Source organism: Capra hircus, chromosome 3, assembly GCF_001704415.2.
Source record: "Capra hircus breed San Clemente chromosome 3, ASM170441v1, whole genome shotgun sequence".
Taxonomy (NCBI): domain Eukaryota; kingdom Metazoa; phylum Chordata; class Mammalia; order Artiodactyla; family Bovidae; genus Capra; species Capra hircus.
Window position 1 is genome coordinate 16,848,948 of NC_030810.1, and position 25,743 is coordinate 16,874,690.

The following is a 25,743-nucleotide window of genomic DNA, read 5'->3' on the forward strand; positions in this document are numbered from 1 at the left end:
CTTTGACTGTGTGGATCACAATAAGGATACTTAAAAACAGTATATTCTATTGTTATTAATAGCTGGCTATATCTTGTTTTTATTTATTTATTTATTTATTTTTTATTTCTTGTTTTTAAATCATCAGTGCCTTAACCTAATCCTTTTAGAAATTAAGTTGTGGATAAGGTTTTACTATACCACAATTGATTTCTGAGAGATAGCTCAAATATATTTTAATATATAACACATATAAGTCATATAATGTTTACTGTAACCCACAGAGACTGAGACAGAACTGTGTTTAGCATCTCCTGTGGACGTACCAGTCAGCAGTGGACTGTCACAGGGATCGGGCTCTGGGTGCAGCCGACCTGGGTATGGAATAAGCCCTCTGGAGGAGGTCGCCATTAATCCCACCACAGGGCTGTCAGAACTTGCACAACCTGGGAAATAAGACTTTTGAAGGGCACAAACAGAACCTTGTGTGCACCAGGACCCAGGAGAAAGGAGCAATGAACCCAAAAGAGACTGACCCAGACTTCCCTGTGAGTGTCCAGGAGTCTCCAGCGGAGGCGTGGGTCGCTGGTGGCCTGCTGCAGGGCTGGGGGCAGTGAGTGCAGCAGTGCCTGCATGGGACCTTTATTTTATTTTATTTTTTTTAATTTTAAAATCTTTAATTCTTACATGTATTCCCAAACATGAACCCCCCTCCCACCTCCCTCCCCATTAGAAGGAGGTCGCCATTATCTTTCTTACCTCCACCATAGTTTGGCCCCAGGTAAGTAACAGGGAGACCAGGGTTCAATCCGTGGGTCGGGAAGATTCCCTTGGAGAAGGAAATGGCAACCCACTCCAGTACTCTTGCCTGGAGAATCCCATGGAGGGAGGAGCCTGGTAGGCTACAGTCCATGGGGTTGCAAAGAGTCAGACTGAGCAACTTCACTTCAAGTAACAGGGAGGGAACTCAGCTCCACCCATCAACAGAAAATTAAAGATTTACTGAGCATGGCCCCGCCCATCAGAATAAGACCCAGTTTCCCCCCCTGTTAGTCTCTCCCATCAGGAAGCATCTATAAGCCTCTTATCTTTCTCCATCAGAGGGCAGACAGACTGAAAACCACAATCACAGAAAACAAACCAATCTGATCACATAAACCACAGCCTTGCCTAACTCAATGAAACTATGAGCCATGAAGTAGGGCCACCAAAGGGTCATGGTGGAGAGGTCTAACAAAACGTGGTCCACTAGAAAAGGGAATGGCAAACCACTTCAGTATTCTTGCCTTCAGAACACCATGAATAGTATGAAAAGGCAAAAAAATAGGACATTGAAAAATGAACTCCCCAGGTCAGTATATGCCCAAAAGCTACTGGAGATCAGTGGAGAAATAACTCCAGAAAAAATGAATAGACAGAGCCAAAGCAAAAACAACACCCAGCTGTGGGTGTGACTGGTGATGGAAGTTAAGTCTGATGCTGTAAAGAGCAATATTAAATAGGAAACTGGAATGTTACGTCCACGAATCAAGGCAAATTGGAAGTGGTCAAACAGGAGATGGCAAGAGTGAATGTCGACATTCTAGGAATCAGCGAACTAAAATGGACTGGGATGAGTGAATTTAACTCAGATGACCATCATGTCTACTACTGTGGGCAAGAATCCCTTAGAAGAAATGGAGTAGCCATCATAGTCAACAAGAGAGCCCAAAATGCAATACTTCAATGCAATCTCAAAAATGACAGAATGATCTCTATTCATTTCCAAGGCAAACAATTCAATATCACGGTAATCCAAGTCTATGCCCCAACCAATAACGCTGAAGAAGCTGAAGTTGAACAGTTCGAAGAAGACCTACAAGACCTTTTAGAACTAACACTCAAAAGAGATGTCCTTTTCATTATAGGGGACTGGAATGCAAAAGTAGGAAGTCAAGAAACACCTGGAGTAACAGGCAAATTTGGCCTTGGAATACAGAATGAAGGACAGCAAAGGCTAATAGAGTTCTGCCAATAGAATGAACTGGTCATAGCAAACACCCTCTTCCAACAACACAAAAGAACACTCTACACATGGACATCACCAGATGGTCAACACTGAAATCAGATTGATTATATTCTTTGCAGCCAAAGATGGAGAAGCTCTAAACAGCAAAAACAAGACCAGGAGCTGACTGTGGCTCAGATCATGAACTCCTTATTGCCAAATTCAGACTTAAATTGAAGAAAGTAGGGAAAACCAAAAAGCATTCAGGTTATGTCCTAAATCAAATCCCTTACCATTATACAGTGAAGTGAGAAATAGATTTAAGGGAGCAGATCTGATAGACAGAGTGCCTGATGAACTATGGAGGGAGGTTTGTGACACTGTACAGGAGGCAGTGATCAAGACCATCCCTAAGAAAAAGAAATGCAGAAAAGCAAAATGGCTGTCTGAGGACGCCTTACAAGTAGCTGTGAAAAGAAGAGAAGCCAAAAGCAAAGGAGAAAAGGAAAGATATACCCATTTGAATGCAGAGTTCCAAAGAATAGCAGGAGAGATAAGAAAGCCTTCCTCAGCGATCAATGCAAAGAAATAGAGGAAATCCATAGAATGGGAAAGACTAGAGATCTCTTCAAGAAAATCAGAGATATCAAGGGAACATTTTATGCAAAGATGGGCTCAAAAAAAGGACAGAAATGGTATGGACCTAACAAAAGCAGAAGATATTCAGAAGACGTGGCAAGAATACACAGAAAAAAATCTTCATGATCCAGATAATCACAATGGTGTGATCACTCACCTTAGAGCCAGACATCCTGGAATGTGAAGTCAAGTGGGCCTTAGAAAACATCACTACGAACAAAGCAAGTGGAGGTGATGAAATTCTAGTTAAGCTATTTCAAATCCTAAAAGATGATGCTGTGAAAGTTCCACACTCAATATGTCAGCAAATTTGGAAAACTCAGCAGTGGCCACAGGACTAGAAAAGGTCAGTTTTCATTCCAATCCCAAAGAAAGGCAATGCCAAAGAATGCTCAAACTACTGCACAATTGCACTCATCTCACACGCTAGTAAAGTAATGCTCAAAATTCTCCAAGCCAGGCTTCAGCAATACGTGAACCGTGAACTTCCAGATGTTCAAGCTGGTTTTAGAAAATGCAGAGGAACCAGAGATCAAATTGCCAATATCCGCTGGATCATGGAAAAACCAAGAGAGTTCCAGAAAAACATCTATTTCTGCTTTATTGACTATGCCAAAGCCTTTGACTGTGTGGATCACAATAAACTGTGGAAAATTCTGAAAGAGATGGAAATACCAGACCACCTGATTTGCCTCTTGAGAAATCTGTATGCAGGTCAGGAAGCAACGGTTAGGACTGGCAGTGGAAGAACAGACTGGTTCCAAATAGGAAAAGGAGTACATCAAGGCTGTATATCGTCACCCTGCTCATTTAACTTATATGCAGAGTGCATCGTGAGAAACGCTGGACTGGATGAAGCACAAGCTAGAATGAAGACTGCCGGGAGAAATATCAATACCCTCAGATATGCAGATGACACCACTCTTATGGCACAAAGTGAAGAAGAACTAAACAGCCTCTTGATGAAAGTGAAAGAGGAGAGTGAAAAAAGTTGGCCTCAAGCTCAACATATAGAAAACTAAGATTATGGGATCCGGTCCCATCACTTCATGGCAAACAGATGGGGAAACAGTGGCAGACATCTTGGGGGGGGGCTCCAGAATCACTGCAGATCGTGACTGCAACCACGAAATAAAAAGACACTTACTCCTTGGAAGAAATGTTATGACCAACCTAGAAAGCATATTAAAAAGTCAAGACATTACTTTGCCAACAAATGTCCGTCTAGTGAAGGCTACAGTTTTTCCAGTAGTCATGTATGGATATCAGAGTTAGACTATAAAGAAAGCTGAATGCTGAAGAATTGATGCTTTTAAACTGTGGTGCTGGAGAAGATTCTTGGGAGTCCCCTGCACTACAAGGAGATCCAACCAGTCCTTCCTAAAGGAAATCAGTCCTGAATACTCACCGGAAGGACTGATGCTAAAACTGATACTCCAATATTTTGGCCACCTGATGTGAAGAGCTGACTCATTTGCAAAGACCCTGATGCTGGGAAAGAGTGAAGGCGGGAGGAGAAGAGGACGACAGAGAATGAGATGGTTGCATGGCATCACTGACTCAATGGACATGAGTTTGAGTAAACTCTGGGAGTTGGTGATGGACAGGGAGGCCTGGTGTGCTACAGTCCATGGGTTCGCAAAGAGTCGAACATGACTGAGCAACTGAACTGAACTGAGTGACTCACATATAATAATATAACTATTACATATACACTACTAGTTCAGGTCAAATTCAACATTGTCTTGTGTCTTAGATTCATCAATTATTGTATCTAAGTCTAAAAGAAAACTTCACATTCAAATGAACTTATGACTGGCAATAACCCAGATGTTCTTCGAATGGTGATTGAACGGTGGCAAATCCATAATACGGGCTATATGAAACAAAATGGAACTGCCGATACTCCAAACAATAAAGACTGATCTCAAATGCATTATGCTAAGTGAAAGAAGCTAGACTCAAAAGGCCTCCCACTTATTTGAATTTCTGGATAAAACAAAATTATAAGAACAGAAAATAGATCAGTGGTTGCCAGGGCTTGGGGTGGGGGGCAAGGCGGTGCTGACTACCAAGGGGCAATTAAAAAATTAATCTGAGGGCAAAAAATTATTTTTTAAGAAAGTAGATATGGAAAGGAGACCACCACCAACAAAATGTTATATCCTGCTCCTAAGAAGACAACAGAGAATACTGTATGTGCAAATAAAACGCAGTTCCTAACTAAACTGCTTTGATTAATAGTGTCTTGTCAGCACTGTATGCCAGCACTTCTGTTTCTGCAGTGCTATCTCTTTGAATCAGACCCTCACCTCCTATCTATCCCAATCTTTCAGACCCTCTCTGAATACCCCTCTCAACGCTTACTCTGGGCTTTCTAACCTTGGTTTGTCTAAGGGACTGTCTTACATTCATAATCCATTCTTGTCTTAACATGCACCCTTGGTACCAACGCATTTTCTTCACTCCTGACTTCATGTTAGTACTTACATTATTTCCCTTAATTCCTTCCTCATTCTATCTCAACTGTGTTCTGATGTGTCCCTCAGCTAAACCCAATCAAGTCCTCTTCTCAGTCTTCAATTGGTGTTCTTACCTATCATGAGTTAAAGCTACTATGAAGGCTGATAATTTCTTCTCTCCTTGAGGTGCTTTAAAAGCGGCAAACTCTAAAGCCTCCCTTAGGAACCCTGTTTTTTTTTTTCACTCCAATAAACATAACGTCCTTATTTGTGTCCAACAAAACTTTTGCCTATCTTTAAATTCCACTTCGTGTTTGGTTTTATTCAAAGACACAGATAAGAGGTCAACTTCTTCCTCACAAAAATCATGCATCTATTTTAAGGCTAGTATTAAAATTATACTATCTTCCTTCTTCAAGGTACATACCTATAATTTTCGCAACACTGCTGCTGCTGCTAAGTTGCGTCAGTTGTGACCGGCTGTGCGACCCCATAGACAGAAGCCCACCAGGCTCCTCTGTCCCTGGGATTCTCCAAGAACACTGTTTATCACTTAATGCTGTATCTTATGTTCTCTCAAAACCTTTCCAGTTTTTCTACAAAGCTTTACAAATGAAATGACCCAAACAGGATTCTAATAAATAAGAGACAATTTACAAATAAATACAAAACAGTACTAACAGGGCCAAAAAAAAGAATACACTTTGAACAAAAGCAATCTGTCAACTATGTTATGGTCTCCTATACTATGACAGAGGATAGGAGTAGAAAATAATCACTATCTCAGAACTTTAAAAAATTAACCCTCTAGTAGTAAGTTTGCTGTTTCTTTACAAACCAGGAGATCCCCAATCTCCACAGCCGTTGAGCATTTTACAGCCTCCCCAATCCAGGTAAAAAAAAAAAAACAACCAAGAAACAAAGAACTCTTCTTACAATGAATTCATTGCAGTTATCTCTCCCACGCCTGGCAGGTGGCCTTAATGGGGTCTTAATTATCATCTCATTTCTCCTAAAGCCCACTCCTGCTATTAACTATACAACTGCTAAAACTACCTTCTGTAATCTCTTATCTCCTTTAAAGTCAAAGTATCATTTTCCTGAGTTAGAGAAGAAGAAACAAGGTTGAGAAAAGATTAAGCTGGAAAGCAAAAAAAGAGAACTCTATTTTTTTAAAACAAAATTTAGCTAATACAATTTGTCTTTTCATAATGTGAGCAAAAATACTTACTTCTAAAATAAAGAGGCTTTTTTTTTTTTTTTTTTTTTAAAGGGAGAGAGACAGATTACAGGATGCAGAAACAGGGCTGTCATCAGGGGAAAGAAAACAGAAATCTGTCCCAAAAAAGGCAGCAAAGTTATGTATGCAAAATACAATTTCATTTTGTTTTTCTTTTCAAAGAGAGCAATAAAGTAGCTGTTTGCATTTAGTTTCAGGGAACTAAGAAAAATGGATTTCAGACCATTAGGGTATATTGGGAGAGTATCAAATATTGAGGACTTTTATGACAAAAATTACTAGAAAATAAGGATTGAGTCAATAATAAATAGTCATATAAAAGCACCTGTAATTCAACAAGAACTTTTCAAGTTTAAGTTGGTCACTACACCTCTCTGGTGATACACTGAACAGAGTTATATACCACAGAATGATGGGAAAGAAGCTGTATGAGCTACTTCTAACTCGACCTCTTGGACCCATCTGGATCGTGGCAGCAGCTTGCAAATCCTAAGGGGTTAAAATACACCCATTACCGAAGACCAAAAACTACTCCCACCCCACCTTGGCTCAATGGTTTTCTCCCACTGTGGTGAGGGTGGTTTTGGAAAAGCTCCTCAAATGCCAGGAAACACTGTAATACAAAAAGAAAAAAACAATTCATAAGTACCAAAACTTAACTAACATTTTGGCTTCCCTTTCAAGGAAGACTGACTGGTAGAATGGAAAAGGCACCAGTAATAGGAACCAAGAAACCAAGTGTAGTCTCCTTGTTGGGCATTCTTTCTAAGATGCTTGCTGTACTCCAGGGATTTGGTAGGGTGGGCACCAAGCACTGCTAAGGGTTACTGAACTAGGTGAATATGTGCCAGAAGCTGCTGACGGCCATCTCTGCCACGAATTTGGCTAAAAATGAAGCCATGAGAGAAGCTAGTAGAACTAGCAGGTATACAGAGACATCCCCAGTGATATAACTGAAGAATCTGGCTCCTACTCCAGTCCCTCCTGCAGATATATTCTCCCTTAAGTTAGTCTGTAATAGGTTCCTGTGACTTGCAAGTCTAGCCAATACACCTGGGTTCTAATTCCACACTGAACTTGGGCGAGTCATTCCTCATTTATGGACCTTAGTTCCTCATCTATAAAATGGGCTAAATCTAACGTTTTCCAAACTGTTTTAAGCAACAGAACTTAGTTTTAAAAAAATCTTATTTTGATATTAAAAACTAAAATGATTTTATTCATATAAATCTACTTTATAAGATGAGATTTACAACATTTACTTCTGACCAAAATCAATTAAGAACTGGTATTTAAATCTCACCTTGAGACTGAAAATAAAAATGATTATTAGTATAAATATACTATCAAATGTATGATATTTATCATATCAAATGTGGATTTTACTACAATGACTAAAATCAATAAGAACAATGATGTATTTGTGTGTGTTAGTTGCTCAGTCGTGTCCGACTCTTTCCAACACCATGGACTGTAGCTAGCCAGGTTCCTCTGTCCATGGGATTCTCCAGGCAAAAAACTGGAGTGGGTTGCCATTTCCTTTTCCAAATGATGTATTTGATAAAAACAAAACTTTAAAAAGACCACTGCTAAAAGTTAAAAGCTTTTATTAGTCTACCAGGATTCAATTTATTTCTGTACTGTTTTGGTTGCATAATAATAAGACAATCCTGATTCAAAAAGAATGGTTGCAAAGAATAACGTGGTATTACTTAATCACCTGCCATACCCCCATGATATTATTTAATTAAAATTGGAGAAAAGTGTTTGAGTTCTGCACAAAAGAAAAGCTGACAGCGCAAGACTTACTAAATAAATCTCCAACTGGTTAAAATTTAGTACATAATATAGTTAAGCTTCATGGGTGTTGGTTTTTTATTTTTTAATGATTTAAGTATCATTTAAAAATTAAATCTGATTGCAATTACTAGCTTCATAGAACTCTAATAACACAGATAATCTAGAAACTCTATTAAGACGACTTTTAGTCTGATTCATATACCCTCATTACTCACCAGAAATTGAAATGAAGCAAATATAAGTTATAATTCCTCTTCTTTTATAATAAGCCTGCTTTAAAGCTAAGAAAAATTTTACCAATTCTTATTCACAACCTTAGAGAATTATGAACACAAACAGTAAACTGTGTCAAACAAGACTATTACAATAATGTATTCAATCTTATTGAGAATCAACTTGATGGGGCAGGTCACAGAAGATGCCATAAAGCATTCATTATTTGAGAGTGCCTGCTTCACAGCTGAGATGAGTAACTCCATGTCCTAACCTCAAGAAGTCAACAGTCTAGCAGAGGATACAATACAGCTAACAACACAGGTTTGAACTGAACGGGTCCACTTATACACACATCTTTTCAATATTAAATACAATATTACATAATTGCAGTTGGTTGAATCTGGGAGATGTGGAACTGTGGATTCACAGAAACCATGTAGACCAAGGGCTAACTATAAATTATACTTGGCAGAGTGTCAATGCCTCTAACCCATGCATTGTTCAGGGGTCAGCTTTACATTCATTCATTCAACAGGAGTGTCTCCTCAGTGCCACTAGTCACTGTGCAAGCAACTGGGGCTAAAAAAGTGAACTATATACAAACTATCCCCATCCTCTTCACATTTAGACTTTAACCTAAAGGCAGTAAATAAACCAATGAAGATTTTTAAACATAGACCATACGACCATTTTTGAAAGATGGCTGGCTACTATACACTGGAGATAGTAAGCCCTAGGATAGAGAAATCAGTTAGAAGCTACTATAGTGATGACAAAGTAACAGGAACTCAAAAGATGGAACAACAAACTCAACTGAAGTATGTGAAAACAAAAAAAACTTCACAGGGTAATGTTGCAGCTCAATCTTAAAAGACAAGGAGTATGAAGACAAATAGAGGGAGTTTGTGCAATAGGAGAAAACTATATGAAAGGTATGTCTGGAAAACTTCAAGCAGTTCCTCACAATGGATCTTGAATAAGGTGAAATCATAGCTAGAAAGGAAGATTAAGGAAAAGATAGTAACAGATGTAAGAAACACCTCCAGGACACTGGAGAATGCTTTTTAAAACAGGGTGATAACATGATCAGGCTTACATTTTAGAAAAATTCTTTCAGGGACAGTAGCCTGAAGAAGGTGACAAGGAGTCTGCTGCTGCTGCTAAGTCACTTCAGTCGTGTCCAACTCTGTGACACCAGACCCCACAGACGGCAGCCCACCATGCTCCCCCGTCCCTGGGATTCTCCAGGCAAGAACACTGGAGTGGGTTGCATTTCCTTCTCCAACACATGAAAGTGAAAAGCGAAAGTGAAGTCGCTCAGTCGTGCCCAACCCTAAGCGACCCCATGGACTGCAGCCTACCTGGCTCCTCCGTCCATGGGATTTTCCAGGCAGGAGTACTGGAGTGGGGTGCCATTGCCTTCTCCGGACAAGGAGTCTAACCAACCAAAAAAGAATGCGTGCTTGCCAAAAGACAGACTATCTCAAAAGTCCTAATCTATCAATTTATCATGACAACGAGAAATGGTCCAAGCAAGTACTCTGAGCTTCAAAAACCAAACAACTAGTACCAAGTTCCGGCCACAATTCAGTTGATAAAGTTTGAAACTCAAAAAAAAAGGACGTTTCTGCAGATAAAATACTAAAAATGCAACAATGGCAGAAGATAAATGGAATGAAGAGGAAAAAATGACAACTAAGAAAACAAGGATGAAACAGAGAAAAATTTTACTTCAGGGTAAGAATTACTTCCACTAGTCAATTACATATAGATTCACTCCTTTCCCCCTTGACCCAGATTCACTTCTTATATGCAACAATAAATTGTGGTTCCAACAAGAAATTCAAAAGTCATGTTTAATTTAAAACATAACACTTAAAAAAAATAACCAAACAAAAACTAGATTAGAAACAGCAACATGGAACAGAAGACCAGCTCTACAGTAGCTAGCTAGCTTCTTACTGCTTGAAAAGAAATCTCTTCCTGTCTGCTGTTTCCTTGAAGCATACAAACTAAAATAGGGTAAGGCGAGGTGAGGTAGAATAGGAAGTATAGGGTAATGGAGGACTTGCTATTTCACAAAGGTTTCTTATCAATGAACTAGACAAGGTCCTGAAGCTTTCATCACAATTCTTTTTCTTTATATAACAGGTGTAACTCAGATTCAAACATGCCAACAGATACAATGAGGAATCCAATTATTTTATCTTAAGAAAATGAATCCTACCTTTCCAGGGTCATCCTTGGATCGAGGCACTTTAAGGAAACATTTGTTCAGTGACAAATTATGTCGGATGGAATTCTGAAATTAAAAAAAAGAAAAGCTATAGCGTCATTGGAATCCAAAAATCAAAACCCTCCATTAAAAACAGAATCAGCAACCTAAATATCTCTATATGGTGACATATCATTACAAATGGAATAAGCTTTTTAAATGAGCTTCAAATTTAAATCTTTCTGATTTTTAAATTATGAATGCTGCAAAGGGAAACAGTTATTGGAAAAGACAGTTCCAGTGAATCTTACGAAACTCCAAATAAGGGAGTATATGTCCCTTTTTAAATGTTTAGTAAGATCTTTTAATGATGCAGGAATATGTCTATGATTAACGTTAACCAAATAAAAAATTATATGCATATTGTGATTTTAATTTTGGTATCTATTTATTAGCTAATTTATTTATTCTTAGAAACAAGGCAGAATGCAAAATGCTAGGAGTTATTTTACACGGAATTATAAGTGAAGATTATTTTCTTCCTTTCACTTTTCTATCATGTTCAAATGATCTACAAGGCACATATGTTACCACTTTTTAATGAGTTTAAAAAGTTGTAAATTAAAAAATTCCACTGCTCCATTACAAGAGTACATAAAAGCCAACTAGGTTCTCACTATGATATGTAAGAAAGAAAACCACATGGGAAGACATGGGTTACAGAAGTCAGCAGGAACATGTAGGTTCCTCAAATGCAGCAGGAAAGAAAAACCACCTTGGACAGAAGGAAAATACACTCAGAGACCTGGAGAATCTGTCAAACAGGTGATCTTTCATGAATAAGCAGGACTATGCCTCAATTCTTAAAGAAAACACCTACAGGCCATTTCTTCTTAATGAAATGCTCCAAAATTTCCAGGAGACAGTGAAGAACAGGGAAGCCTGGCATACTGCAGTCCATGAGTTTGCAAGGAGCCGGACAAGACTGGAAGACGGAACAGTAACGGCAACAATGGGCCAAGTGTCAGAAACTGCCCTGGGGCCAGGATTCTACTCCAATACACCACACTGAGGTAGAGGTTGACTATAGCTTGGAAAGGGGCACAAAACTCCCACCCAAATGTAACTGGATAAACAAGGATAACTGATCTCGCTGAGGGGGTAAAAAAACACTGAAAAAGGACACCCCTCCCCAACAGGTCCAAGGGCTTGAGTAAGACTAAGTCTGGATCAAGACCAAAAAAAAGAACACAAAACCACGAGACCCTAGCACAAGCCTGGCAGGAATAACAAGTAATAATCCACTGATAGAGGAGGGGCAGAAGCACGGAGATCCCCATCTGTAGCAAGGGGGGCAGAGACGACTAAAACTTAAAGAGGAAGCAGGAAAATTGAGAAAGCTCTACAGTACCCAAGCCTGTCTCCAAGCACAAGGCAACAGGGGTCTACTGTGGAGGAATGTAAAGTCTGGTATACTAAAGGTAAAGGTACCAACAACGAAACTCAAATCCAGCTCAACTACTGGTAAGAGTAATTCAACTCCGTCACAAATGGCCTGTGAAAAAAGATGACTGTCCATTTACAGTTATAAATGCTATTTACCTCTATCTCAACCATTCTTCTACACATGTAGCTAAAACTGTCAAAAGTTGCAAGAGACATGGAAAAGAAAGGGCGGGGGGGGGAACCCACTGTCAAAAGATAAAGTAATCAGCAAAAACCACACTGAGAAATGACGCAGATGTCAGAAATATCAGACAAGAACTTTTAGAAAACTATAGGTTCAAGCAACAAGGAGAAAAAGTGCACAACTGCATTAAAAGATGGGGAATTTCAACAGAGATGTGTAAACTATAAGAAAGGGTCAAATGTAACGTGATTATGTTTCAAAAAACCATGGTCAAAGATAAAAAACTCCCTAGATGGTTCATCAGTAGATGGGACACAACTAGGGAAAGGCTCAGATATCTTGAGGATAGATCAGTAGAAATTATCCCAACTAACACACATGCATGCGGGCATGTACACATGCACAAATACAAAAACGTTCATCCAAGAAGTATGTAACAATTCATGTAATTAGGATCTCAGAAGGAGAAATGAAAAGGAATGGGGCAGAGAAGAATTTGAAGAAGTAACAGTCAAGAATCCTCCAAAAATAATACAGGACACATCGAATCACAGATGCGTGAATCTCAGAGAACATCAAGCAGAAGGAATTAAAAATCCACACACCTATATTCATTATAGCCCAAATGCTGAAAATCAAAATGAACATCTTGAAGGAAGCAAGAGAAAAAAAAAAGATTATGTACAGAGAAAGAAACATCAGAATTATAGCAGATGTCTCAAAACACTGTGCAAGTTAGAAAAAAACAAAGCGACATCTTTAAAATAATAAAAGAAAAAGTCAATTCTATATGCAGTGAAAATATCTCTCAAAAATGAAGGCAAAATAAAGACTTTGCAAGACACAAAAGCTGAAAAAATTCACTTTTTGTACCACCAGTTGGCTGGCAATGTTAGATGGAAGTTCTTCAGGCAGAAGTATGACACCAAATGGAAACTTGAAACTACAAGAAGAAATGAAGTTCCAGAAACTGTGAAAATGAAGGCAAATTTTTAAAAATCACTTTTTCTTATTTGTAATGCCTTTAAAAGATGACTATCTAAAGCAAATATAACAGCTTATTATGAGGTTTTTAACATGTAAAGGGAAAACATGGCAACAACATAAAGGCTGGCTCAGGGGAATCAGAAGTACAGCAGACCCTTGAACAATATGGGTTTGAATTGTACTGGTCCACTAAACATACTTTTTTCCAGTAAATACATACTATAGTGGGCTTTCCTGGCGGCTCAGTAGTCAAGAATCCGCCTGCAATGCAGGAGACATGGGTTTGATCCCTGGGTCAGAAAGATCCCCTGAAGAAGAAAATGGCAACCTACTTCAGTATTCTTGCCTGAGAAATCCACGGACAGAGGAGCATGGCGAGCCACAATCATGAGTTCCAAGAGTTAGACGTGACTTGGTGACTAAACCACCACCACAATACGCTACAGTACTATACAATCCAAGGCTGGTTGAATGTGCAGATGTGGAACCACGGATACGGAGAACCAACTGTAAAATTATACATTCGACTGCGGAGGAGTCAGCCTGCACTGCCTGGGCTATTCAAGGATCAACTGTATAAGGTTTATAAAGTTCTCACTCCATACATAAAATAGTATAATGAAGGTAGAGTGTGATAAGTTAAAGATATGGGTGGTAAATTCTAGAATAATTACTTCTTAAAACAAAATTTAGGAAGAGATATAACTAATAAAATCATAGTGAAAATAAAATGAAATCACAAAAAGTACTCAGTCCAAATCCAAAAGAAGACAAAGGAAAGCAAGAACTAATCAGAAAAACTACCCATCTAAAAACATCAGGATGGAAAGAAAACATCAAGATGAAATCAAAATGGTCATGTTTTCTAAATGGCTCTGGAAGAACACATCTCTACTTGGGTCTTCCTCCTCTATTAAAAGCTTAAAAGCTGGAAATCTTCCAGATTCTGCCACTGTTCTTTTTTCATTTCTACATTTGCTGTGTAGGCAATCTCATCCACAGCCATGGCTTCAATAACCATCTGTTACAGACCTTTCTCCTAAATTAACATAAATTTTCAACATTCTACTAGACATCGCCAGAAACTCCAACCAAACATGTTTAAAACTAAACTCAATCTTTATTTCCAATGTGGTCTTCTTTCAGTTTCCTTTTCTCTGCTTATTCACATAACTGCTCCAATCAGATACCGGTCAAGCTTCCTTAACTCCTCCTTCCTCCTTACCATCTAAAAAAAATCTGTCACCAAATCTTGTAAGTCTGCCTTCAATTTACCTTCTTTATTCCATCTCTTCTGTTACCATCTCAGTCTAGGACACCAGTCGCACCAAAAACTAGTACAATAGCTTCGTTCCTCTCTTTACCCCTCTCCAATATTCTCCACCCAGCAGGCAGTTACTTCCTCACAAGGCAAATCTGACTTTACTGCTTCAATTAAAATCTTTCAGTAAATTCCCACTGCCCTTAGGATACAATCTACAATCCTAAAGCCTCCACAAGAGTCTTCATGACCTCACCCTACCCTGCTATCTCTAAATCTATACTATCTGTACTCTACCCTCATCCTCTCCAATGTTCTCTCTCACCTGTAGGCTTTCCATCTACTACAAAAGTTATGGCCTCCAGCCTTCCTTCACTCCCTTCACCTGAGTCTCCTCAATCTCCAATTCATTCTTAGTTTAAATGTTAGTTCCTGAAGGAAATCTTTTCTGACTTTCATAGATGCTTAGGTCAGGCAAAATGTACATTTCACATTACGCAATGATTTGTTTAATGTTCTTCCTCCTCTATATTGTATTCTCTATCAAAAAAGCATTCTCCATAAGGGTAAGCATCTTTTCTACCAATTCAGAAAATGGAATATAATGCTTTTCATATGGGAATCATGAATCTTCTGGAAAAAATACCAAGAGCATATTCAGAAAATAAAAACACCCAGGGAGCTATGAGAGCCGTGACATGTATTTACAGCACACAATAGAGAAAAGAGATTACTTCAGATCTCACAACTTGGAGACACACTACATCTAACAACCCTAAGAGAAAAAACTCAAAGAGCAGAGGCAGACATAATTAGGATGGCCAAGTTAAAGGTGGAGAAAAATGGCCCAGGTTAAATAACTGATGGATTTTTCCAGTAGTCACATATGGATGTGACAGTTAGACCACAGAAACCTGAGCGCTTAAGAATTGATGCTTTTGAACTGCGGTGTTGGAGAAGACTCTTTAGAGTCCTTTGGACAGCAAGGAGATCAAACCAGTCAACCCTAAAGAAAATCAAACTGGAATATTCATTGGAAGCACTGATGCTGAAACTGAAGCTCCAATACTTTGGCCACCTGATGTGAAGAGCCGACTCCTTGGAAAAGACCCTGATGCTCCGAAAGACTGAAGATAGAAGGAGAAGGGGATGACAGAAGATGAGATGGTTGGATGGCATCATCCTCCAGGAGTTGGTAACGGACAGGGAAGCGTGGCATGCTGCAGTCCATGGGGTTGCAAAGAGTTGGACACAACTGAGCGACTGAACTAAAATAACTGTTAAAGGAAAACTGCTTGGCCTTGAAAACCACATCTTCAAAAGCAGTTTCTCAAAAGTACAGCCTACTTACCCTAGAATCAGTTGAGATGAATATTAATGCAGATTATTAGGCTCTAAGATGGCTAATTTAAAATCTCTGGACTTGTGACCCAGGAATCTAAATTTTAAAAGCACTCTCACTGATTTTTATTTTCAACTTGAGTTTAATCTGGCATCTCTAATTCCATCAATCACCATGTTCCCACATATATTTCTCTTCTCCCACTGTGAGAGCCGGTACTCCCAAAATACAAATATCTGTAGTCATTTGTTCTATCCTACGATGCACACTGATCACTGAGGAAGGCTTTCTTATCTCTCCTTGCTATTCTTTGGAACTCTGCACTCAGATGGGTATATCTTTCCTTTTCTCCTTTGCTTTTACCTTCTCTTTTTTTCTCAACTATTTGTAAGACGTCCTCAGACAACCATTTTGCCTTTTTGCATTTTTCATGGGGATGGTCTTGATCACTGCCTCCTGTACAATGTCATGAACCTCTGTCCATAGTTCTTCAGGCACTCTGTCTATCAGATCTAATCCCTTGAATCTGTTTGTCACTTCTAACTGTGTAATCGTAAGACATTTAATTTAGGTTATACCTGAATGGGCTAGTGGTTTTCTCTACTTTCTTCAATTTAAGTCTGAATTTGGGAATAAGGAATTCATGATCTGAGCCACAGTCAGCTCTCAATCTTGTTTTCATTGACTGTATAGAGCTTTTCCATCTTCGGCTGCAAAGATTATAATCAATCTGATTTCAGTATTGACCATCTGGTGATGTTCATGTGTAGAGTCTTCTCTTGTGTTATTGCAAGAGGGTGTCTGCTATGACCAGTGCATTCTCCTGGCCAAACTCTATTAGCCTTTGCCCTGCTTCACTTTGTGCTCCAAGGCCAAACTTGCCTGTTACTCCAGGTATCTCCTGACTTCCTACTTTTGCATTCCAGTCCCCTATGACAAAGAGGACATCTTTTTTTTGGTGTTAGTTCTAGAAGGTCCTGTAGGTCTTCAGAACCATTCAACTTCAGCTTCTTTGGCATTAGTGGCTGGTGCACAGACTTGGAATACTGTGATACTGAATGGTTTGCCTTGGAAACACACACAGATCATTCTGTCATTTTTGAGACTGCATCCAAGTACTGCATTTCAGACTCTTTTGTTGACTATGAGGGCTACTCCATTTCTTCTAAGGGATTCTTGCCCACAGTAGTAGATACAATGGTCACCTGAATTAAATTCGCCCATTCCTGTCCATTTTAGTTCGCTGATTTCTAAAATGTTGATGCTCATATCTTGCCATCTCCAGTTTGACCACTTCCAATTGACTGGTTCCAAGTTGGAAAAGGAGTATGTATATTGTCATCCTGTCACAAAGGAGTTAAGGTGTCTACTGTCACCCTGCTTATCTGACTTATATGCAGAGTACATCATGTGAAACTCCAGGCTGGATGAAGCACAAGCTGGAATCAAGATTGCCGGGAGAAATATCAATAATCTCAGTTAGGCAGATGACACGCCCTTAAGGCAGAAAGCGAAGAGGAACTGAAGTCTCTTGATTAAAGTGAAAGAGGAGACTGAAGAAGCTGGCTTAAAAGTCAACATTCAAAAAACTAAGATCATGGCATCCGGTTCCATCATTTTATGGCAAATAGATGGGGAAACAATGGAAACAGTGACAGACTTTATTTTCTTGGGCTCCCAAATCACTGCAGATGGTGACTGCAGCCATGAAATTAAAAGACGCTTGCTCCTTGAAAGAAAAGCTACGACCAACCTAGACAGCAAATTAAAAAGCAGAGACATTACTTTGCTGACAAATGGGTCCATCTAGTCAAAGTTATGGTTTTTCCAGTAGTCATGTATGGATATGAGAGTTGGACTGTAAAGAAAGCTGGGTGCCGAAGAATTGATGCTTTTGAACTGTGGTTTAAAGAATTGGAGGAGACTCTTGAAAGTCCCCTGGACTGCAAGGAGATCAAACCACTCAATCCTAAAGGACACTGACCCTGAATATTCATTGGAAGATACTGATACTGATACTGAAGCAGAAGTTCCAATATTTCGGCCACCTGATGCAAAGAGCTGACTCATCAGAAAAGACCCTGATGCTAGAAAAGACTGAGGGCAGGAGGAGAAGGAGGTGACAGAGGATGAGACAGTTGGACAGCATCATCAACTCAACAGACATGAGTCTGAGCAAACTTCTGGAGATAGGGAAGGACAGGGAAGCCTGGAGTGCTGCAGTCCATGGGATTGCAGAGTTGAACACAACTGAGCAAATGAACAACAACAAGAAAAACCAGAACACAATAATCAAGGTCAAGGTGAAGAGATGACCACAAAAGTCTAGGAACAAAGCATTTTAAGAAAATAACCCAATATCTCAGTCTAGAGAGAATCCAGAAGACCGACTGCATGACAGCTGTGTGTATGTGCTGTGTGCTTAGTCACTCAGTCGTGTCTGACTCTTCGGAACCCCATGGACTGCAGCCTGCCAGGCTCCTCTGTCCATGGGGATCTTCAGGCAAGAATACTAGAGTGCACTGCCATGCTCTCCCCCAGGGGATCTTCCCAACCCAGGGATTGAACCCAGGTCTCCCGAACTGCAAGGAGATTCTTTATGGTCTGAGCCACCAGGGAAACCCAAGAATACTGGAGTGGGTAACCTATCTTTTCCCCAGGGTATCTTCCCAACCCAGATATAGAACCACGGTCTGCTGCACTGCAGGCAGATTATTTACTAGCTGAGTTACAACTAATATTACTTTTATTCAGTTTTAAGATTTTCTTTAAATCTTTTTTATTTCCTTACACATAGTTTTTGAATGTGTGAAACACTTAAGATGTTTTAAAACTCAAAACTATATAAAAAGGTACATTCAAAATCTCATTCCCCTCTTTCTCTCTCTTCTACCTCAGTTCTATACATACCTATAGATAACTATGTTTACTGTATTTCTAGTTTATTACTCCTAAATTTCTTTTTACAATAAGCAAATACATACTCATTTCTTTTTCCTTCACTCAGGAAAGTAGAATATACTCTACATACCAATACTACTCTTTCATATTTTTCTTTTTACTACCTTAAATTCCAATAACAGGTTAATTTTCTTCAGTTAAGGTGGATAGCACAAAAATCTGAATTCCTTTTCCTCTAGTTCAGATTACAAAATCATTCAATTATAGAAACTTACATAATTTTTTGTACTCTGATGGATTATTCAAAGGATTGTTTTTAATATGTAATCTCCCTTCAATGCCTTGGCACAAAATGAAAAGGAGTTTACCTAAATACTGCACTTCCCTTGTGGCTCAGCTGGTAAAGAATCCGCTTGCAATGCGGGAGACCTGGGTTTGATCCCTGGGTTGGGAAGATCCCCTGGAGAAGGGAAAGGTGATCCACTCCAGTATTCTGGCCTGGAGAATTCCATGGACTGTATAGCCCATGGGGTCGCAGAATCGGACACGACTAAGCGACTTTCACTTCACCTAAATATTAAAATTCTATTTGAATCTTTTAAGCAAGCACAGCAACATTTTCTCCTCTGGGTAACTTTAACTGGCTCTATGTTTCTGGAAAGATGGATGACAACTGCTTTAAGATCTTTATTCAACTCTCTTTTCATCGAATACAGGCTAATTTCACAAATTCTACATGACCTTCCATTTTCAGCTAACCCATCTCCTCCACACATGAAGAAGAAACAGTAAACAGAAAATTGCACAAGCAATGTTAAACAAATCTAAGGACAATGAATGGGAACTTTTAAACATGAAAAGAGAGATAAGACCTTGGCAAAGGAGAAGATAAATCACTTTCCATGTATCTCCATTTATGTTCAAAATATTACATTTCTATGTTTACAAAAATAAAACTTAAAAGTAATTATGGCAAGTTCTAGGCTCCTAAAATTGGATGGAAGAAAACTTTTTTAAAAAGAATAATTATGAAATAGCAATCCCTGGAAATATTAAAGGGCTTCCTAATGCAACAAAATGAACGAGATAATCTCCTTGGCATATCTTTTAGTTCTAAAAAGCAGCATTATTTCTCCACCTATTCCCATTTTTCTCCTTCATTACATTCAAACCATGTATCTTCCAAGTGAAACACCACTATTTCTAAACCAGTTTCAGACCATAACTTGGGCTGGCCAGCAGCAAGAAATACAACAGACCGAATCTGGCACTCACGGGTGGACTCAGATGAAATAAGACCTCTGAACAAAAAACTGTAAGCTCTATAATAGTGTTGTGTGCTAAGTCTCTTAGTCGTGTTCAACTCTTTGTAACCCCACGGACTGCAGCCCGCAAGGTTCCTCTGTCCATGGGATTGATTCTCTTCCAAGCAAGAATACTGGAATGGGTTGCCATTTCTTCCTCAAGGGGATCTTCCCAACCCAGGGATCGAACCGACGTCTCTTGTATCTCCTGCACTGGCAGGCAGGTTCTTTGCCACTGGTGTCACCTGATAATGGTTATTAATAAAACATACAGAAACACAAAAGATGAATTCTACAGGGAGAAAAGAGGTTACATATGAGCTTAAAGAATAAACAGAATAAAGCTAACAGAATAAAGGGCGAGAAAGTCTAAGGACAAGTAAGAGAAAAAAGCAAGAAATCAAAATATCTGTATCTAGACAACTAATAGGTGGGACTAAGATACAAGAAGAAAGAATATATGAGAGGGAACTAACAAAAAATAAAGCTAGGAAAGAAAGGTGGGACCAGGATGCTGGCTTTCATTCAAACTGCATTTATTAACGCTTATTAAATGGAAGTACTATGCTGGGGCATGGGAGAGAGGAAGAGATTAAAAAAAAAATCCCTTCCCGTAAGGCACTTGGTTATCTGGCACAGTACAGAGCACATCATTAGTACACAGTAATTTACTAAATGCCTTTAATAAATATATTCAAACAAAAAAAAACAAAGATCTTAAGACAGGAAAGATTAAGAGAAACAAGTTTAACTACCAGCTGATGGCAGCTCTGTAAACTCCCTTCTTCCACATGCACATAAACAAATGCACACACCTCCACACAGCACACACTGGATCACTCCTACACAAGAATATGAATGCAACATGTGTAGATACCAAAGAAAGTTGAATTATCTGTTGTATAACGTAAGTTAGGCGGGTTAACTACTTTGAAGGTTGTAGCTGATTCTAGAGCTGGGGCAGGAAAGATATAAGATGAGCCTGGAACATCTTGTGGAGGCACAAAGTTAAGAAGTAAACAAAAAAATTGAACCATATATCAATGGTTACAGGAGCCAACTTGTTAAGAGCTCCCAATGGCAAAAGCAGCACCAATTTGAAGAACAAATAACAGCAATACAAAAAATAAATATCCATGAGTGTCGACTGTTACAAACAATGATTGAATGAATGAATAAATAAACAGAAGGGGAAGAAGGGATAAGGTTTTTTTTTTTTTTACAGAAGAATCCCAATTAATATGGAAGGAATAAAGGAAAAGAGAAAATCACAGCTAGAAAACAAAAACTGCTGTAATGATCTACCAATGAAAGCTGAAATGAATAAAGTTTTAAGGAAAAAACAGGGTACTTGCATGCCAAAATATCTCCCCCAAAACATAATTTACAAAGTCATAAATAGTAACTCCATAGTGGAGAAACCTGACAGACACCATCTTAACCAAAGAACCAAGGTCAACATTACCAGTAATAAGATATACTGACATCAAGTTCCCCCTGATGACTGATATACAGAGGACACATCACTTCTGCATCATCCCTCCCCAAAATGCACTACCCTCAATCTAATCAAGAAAATATCAGACATATCCAAACCGAGGAACATTCTACAGAATACCAGACAAGTACTTTTCAAAAGTGTCAAGTATTCTTCAAAAGTGTCAAGATCATTACAGGCAAAAAAAGATGAGGAACAGTTACAGATTGAAGAAGCCTAAGGAGACATGACAAATGACGACAAAATGCAAGGTGGGATCCTAGATTAGATCCCAAAATGAATCCTGGAACATAAAAAGACATCAGTGGAAAAACTGGTGAAATCTGAAAAAAGTCTGTAATGTACTCAGTTTAGTAGCTAACAGTACTGCTAAGTCAAAAGTATTAATTTCTTAGTTTTGTTAATGGTTGGTTATATAAGGTGTTACCATGGAGGAACTGGTTGAAGGAGATACAGGAACGCTTTGTACTACTTACGTAACTCTTCTGTAAACCTACAATTCTTTCAAAGAAAAGGTTTTTAAAAAATCTTGGGTCATGAAAACAACACTAATTGCAATACTATGTTGGTTTTCTTGAACCTTAGACTCTCAACTTACCTGAACTGTGGGTACTGTTTTCCAGTGAATGCTACATTCTCTCTACTCCCACTTTATGCTATGTCAGTCCTCTAATACAATAAAGTTATAACAAATTAATATTCTACCAGCAATAGTTATTCATCAAATTAAAAATGTTTCTTTTACATCCTAAAAATGACTAGTAATCAGAATTTCATCTTTAATTACATAAACCTCCACAAAGCTTTACCTTCAGTAGAAGCCAATATTGTTCTTGTTCACAGTATAAAAATAAAAACTTAAATAAAATCCTTACCTTCCAACCACTGCCAGCCTCTCTATAATATGGGAAGTTATCACAAATCCACTGGTAAATCTCACTCAGAGTCATTTTCTTTTTGGGTGAGCTATTAATTGCAAATGTAATGAGGCTGGCATAACTGTATGGAGGTTTCCCATCTTTGTGCTGTTGGACTTCTTCCTGGTCCAGGGTTGTATTTGGATCAAGGAGTGCATTCTTCTTGGAAATTCCTGTTCCATGCGCATTTTGTGCAGCATCAGATTTTTGGATGGCTGCTCTCATGGTGAGCTGTGGTAACCAGTCCATAGATGTTAGGCTGCTCTCCAGTTCAGATGTCATCCTGAAGGTAAATAGACTCCTTAGTCAATATCAAGGAAAGAACCCCTGCTTCTCAAAATATCCAATATTCACAAATCTAGGAGTTCCAAAGTGAGGGAAAGCCTGAGTTACATCTGGAGGAAAAAGATTGAGTATATTAATGACAAACCAAATATTTAAGGGATTAACATTTCCAAATGTTTTCTTAATTTCTTCCTCTCCAAAACACAACAAATTTGGTTTGAAACTATACAAGAGACAGAACAACGCATACACACAAAGTGATTTTTATGTCAGTTTTCTTAAAACGACTGTCACTTTGAACAGACAGACAGGACCACAGTATGAAAAAAAAAATCTGTCTGCAGTCCAGCTCTTTACTCATCAACACCACAGGCCCTTTTAAGACTTAAGACTACATATCTGGCATTTCTTTTACATAAATTTTAGGGAAATCATACAAAAGAATATCAAAAGTAAAGTGTAGGCAAGAGGTCAGAGAAGTAACTGAGAAACAGGCACAGGAATTTACATGAAGAAAGAAGGTATAGCTGAGCAGGTGGGAGGCAGGAAGAGTCAAGCCGGGTAGACAAGGATAGCAAGGAGACAAGCTGGCTGGGGGAGTTGACCGAAAAGAGGAATGCAAACTCAAGGACACTGATGAAATACAGAAATGGAGAATAGACAGCACCATGCAGTTTAAAAAAAAAGTCAAAGAACAAGCTTTAAAAAACTAAAATCTGGGAGTACAGGATATAAGAGATAAAGTCACATAAATGAAAAGCAGGAAAAGAAGCGTTAAAAATTCAAGGAAAGGCTTACAAAAACATCCAGTAATCTGAATTCTGTAATCTATTTCCCTCCAAGGCCGAAAAATTTCAAACCATTACCACTCAAAGAAAGAAAAAAGAAAAAACAACACCTGCCAGGTTAACACATATTCTGGAGAGAGAAGGAAGCTGCTCTAAGAATGAAAGATAAAATACAGAAACAAAGCTTGACACTTCACACTAGCATGGCTAACTTTCAACAAGAGGTATAAACTTTCCTATCCTGGGATCAAAGAAGCAGGAAAAGTGAGCCTGACAACAAAGCAGAGAGGCATGAAAGACTTCTAACTGACATGAAAATAAAGGAAAAAAGAAAATAAAATAGGAAACTTAAAATATCTCAGTAAAAAGAAAAAAACTGTGGCAAAGAAAATCCCACATATATCCTTCGTTCCAAATGGCCATAGGCAAAAAACAATCTACACTTTGTGCTTAGGATCTGAACTTCTGGAAGGCAATGTAGAAATGATAGAGAACACAGATTCTGGAGTCAAGCAGACTGGAATTCAAGTACATAATCTACCAGTTACTATCTGTGAGACTATGAAAATGTTAGTATCTCTTAACCCCATCTCATCTGTGATATGAAACAATAATAATACCTATGGTTAAAATACTACTTTGAGAATTAAAAATTAAATGGGTAACTTATACTAGGAAGAAACATTCAATAAGTGTTAGTTAATAATACTGCTCTACGGGTATCTAGGGAGGGTACTAATGAACCATAAAGTAAACAAAATTAAGCAATAGCAATAAAATCAAGAGACAGCCATGAGGATTCTATCTGCATTACCAGATATTCTTTTTCTTATGTTCTGATTAACAGTTTAACATTTTTCATTTTCCCTTCCCATCTCTCTGAAACCTGAACTTTAAATTCCTCTATACAGCACCTTCAGAGATCAAAAAAAAACCTCACCCTCCTGTTCTACAATCTCAGCCAGAAATGTCTGTTTCCAGAACGAAATAAGTTATAGAAACCTGTGGAATAAGGAGCCAAGATAATTTAGAGATCACAGAATGTCAAAGAGTAGGCAAAGTACCGTACAGGTCGGAGAACAATTGCTTCAATCTAAAGATGAAAAACTAACTCATACAAATAGCTAATAGTAGAACTAACACCAGAGCTCAGAGCTCCTGATGCCCAATCTAGCAGTTTTTCTACCATACTTATTTGTAATATTAGAATAACAGTATCTACCTCTCACTGACATAAAGTACAGTGACTGGCAAACAATAAACAGGCAATAAATGTTAGCTCTTGGTGGTGGCGATATTGATAGTTGCTGCTATTATTCACATTTTATTCTGCAAGCATTGGCTATTTTACCAGGCTGTCATCGTATTGGCCTCAATTAAGTCTCTACCAAATAGCTTTATTTTGTTCAAATTCCCCATGCAGCTAGTCACATACATTTTCAGAGATATTGTAAAAGTACATTGCAAACTGGAATATAACGGATATTGTGGATGCTCCCTATTGAAAATCATCTTTAACTTCTGTTTCTTCCACCAGTGCCACTGACTTTATGAGAATCTCAGTAATAAAACATGAACATACACTAAGTAGGTACTTAATACTGTTATAACATTTAATAAGAATTTATAATTACACGTGTACAAGATTATTGTAGAGTAAAATTTTATACACACAGCAATTAAGATAAAATTTTTATCCTCTAGGAACTATACTCCAATTAGGAAAGTCAAATACAAGAGTCGAAAAAGAGCTATGAGTTCTGTAATGGTTCAGAAAAAAGTAGAAGACAACATGGGCTGCAGCCTTAAGAAACAGAAGGAAGTAGATATCCATCAGCAGACGAATGGATAGGAAAGCTGTGGTATATATACACAATGGAGTATCACTCAGCCATTAAAAAGAATACATTTGAATCAGTTCTCATGAGGTGGATGAAACTGGACTCAATTATACAGAGTGAAGTAAGCCAGAAAGAAAAACACCAATACAGTATACCAACGCATATATATGGAATTTAGAAAGATGGTAACGATAACCCTGTATAGGAGACAGCAAAAGAGACACAGATGTATAGAACAGTCTTTTGGACTCTGTGGGAGAGGGAGAAGGTGGGATGATTTGGGAGAATGGCATTGAAACATGTATAATATCATATAAGAAATGAATCACCAGTCCAGGTTCGATGCAGGATACAGGATGCTTGGGGCTGGTGCACTGGGATGACCCAGAGGGATGGTATGGGGAGGGAGTTGGGAGGGGAGTTTAGGATGGGGAACACGTGTACACCCGTG

General features: G+C 38.5%; 1 protein-coding gene across 2 annotated transcripts in view; it reads right to left on the reverse strand.

Moving 5' to 3' along the window:
* FOXJ3 (forkhead box J3) overlaps window positions 1-25,743 on the reverse strand; it is a 151,134-nt gene that overhangs the window by 79,422 nt on the left and 45,969 nt on the right. For both annotated transcript variants that reach the window (XM_018042642.1, XM_018042640.1), the window contains exons 3-4: window positions 22,337-22,661; window positions 10,551-10,625 (exon numbers count right to left, since the gene is read on the reverse strand). In XM_018042642.1, the coding sequence (XP_017898131.1) occupies window positions 10,551-10,625; window positions 22,337-22,661 (400 nt within the window). The remainder of the gene's footprint in view (window positions 1-10,550; window positions 10,626-22,336; window positions 22,662-25,743) is intronic.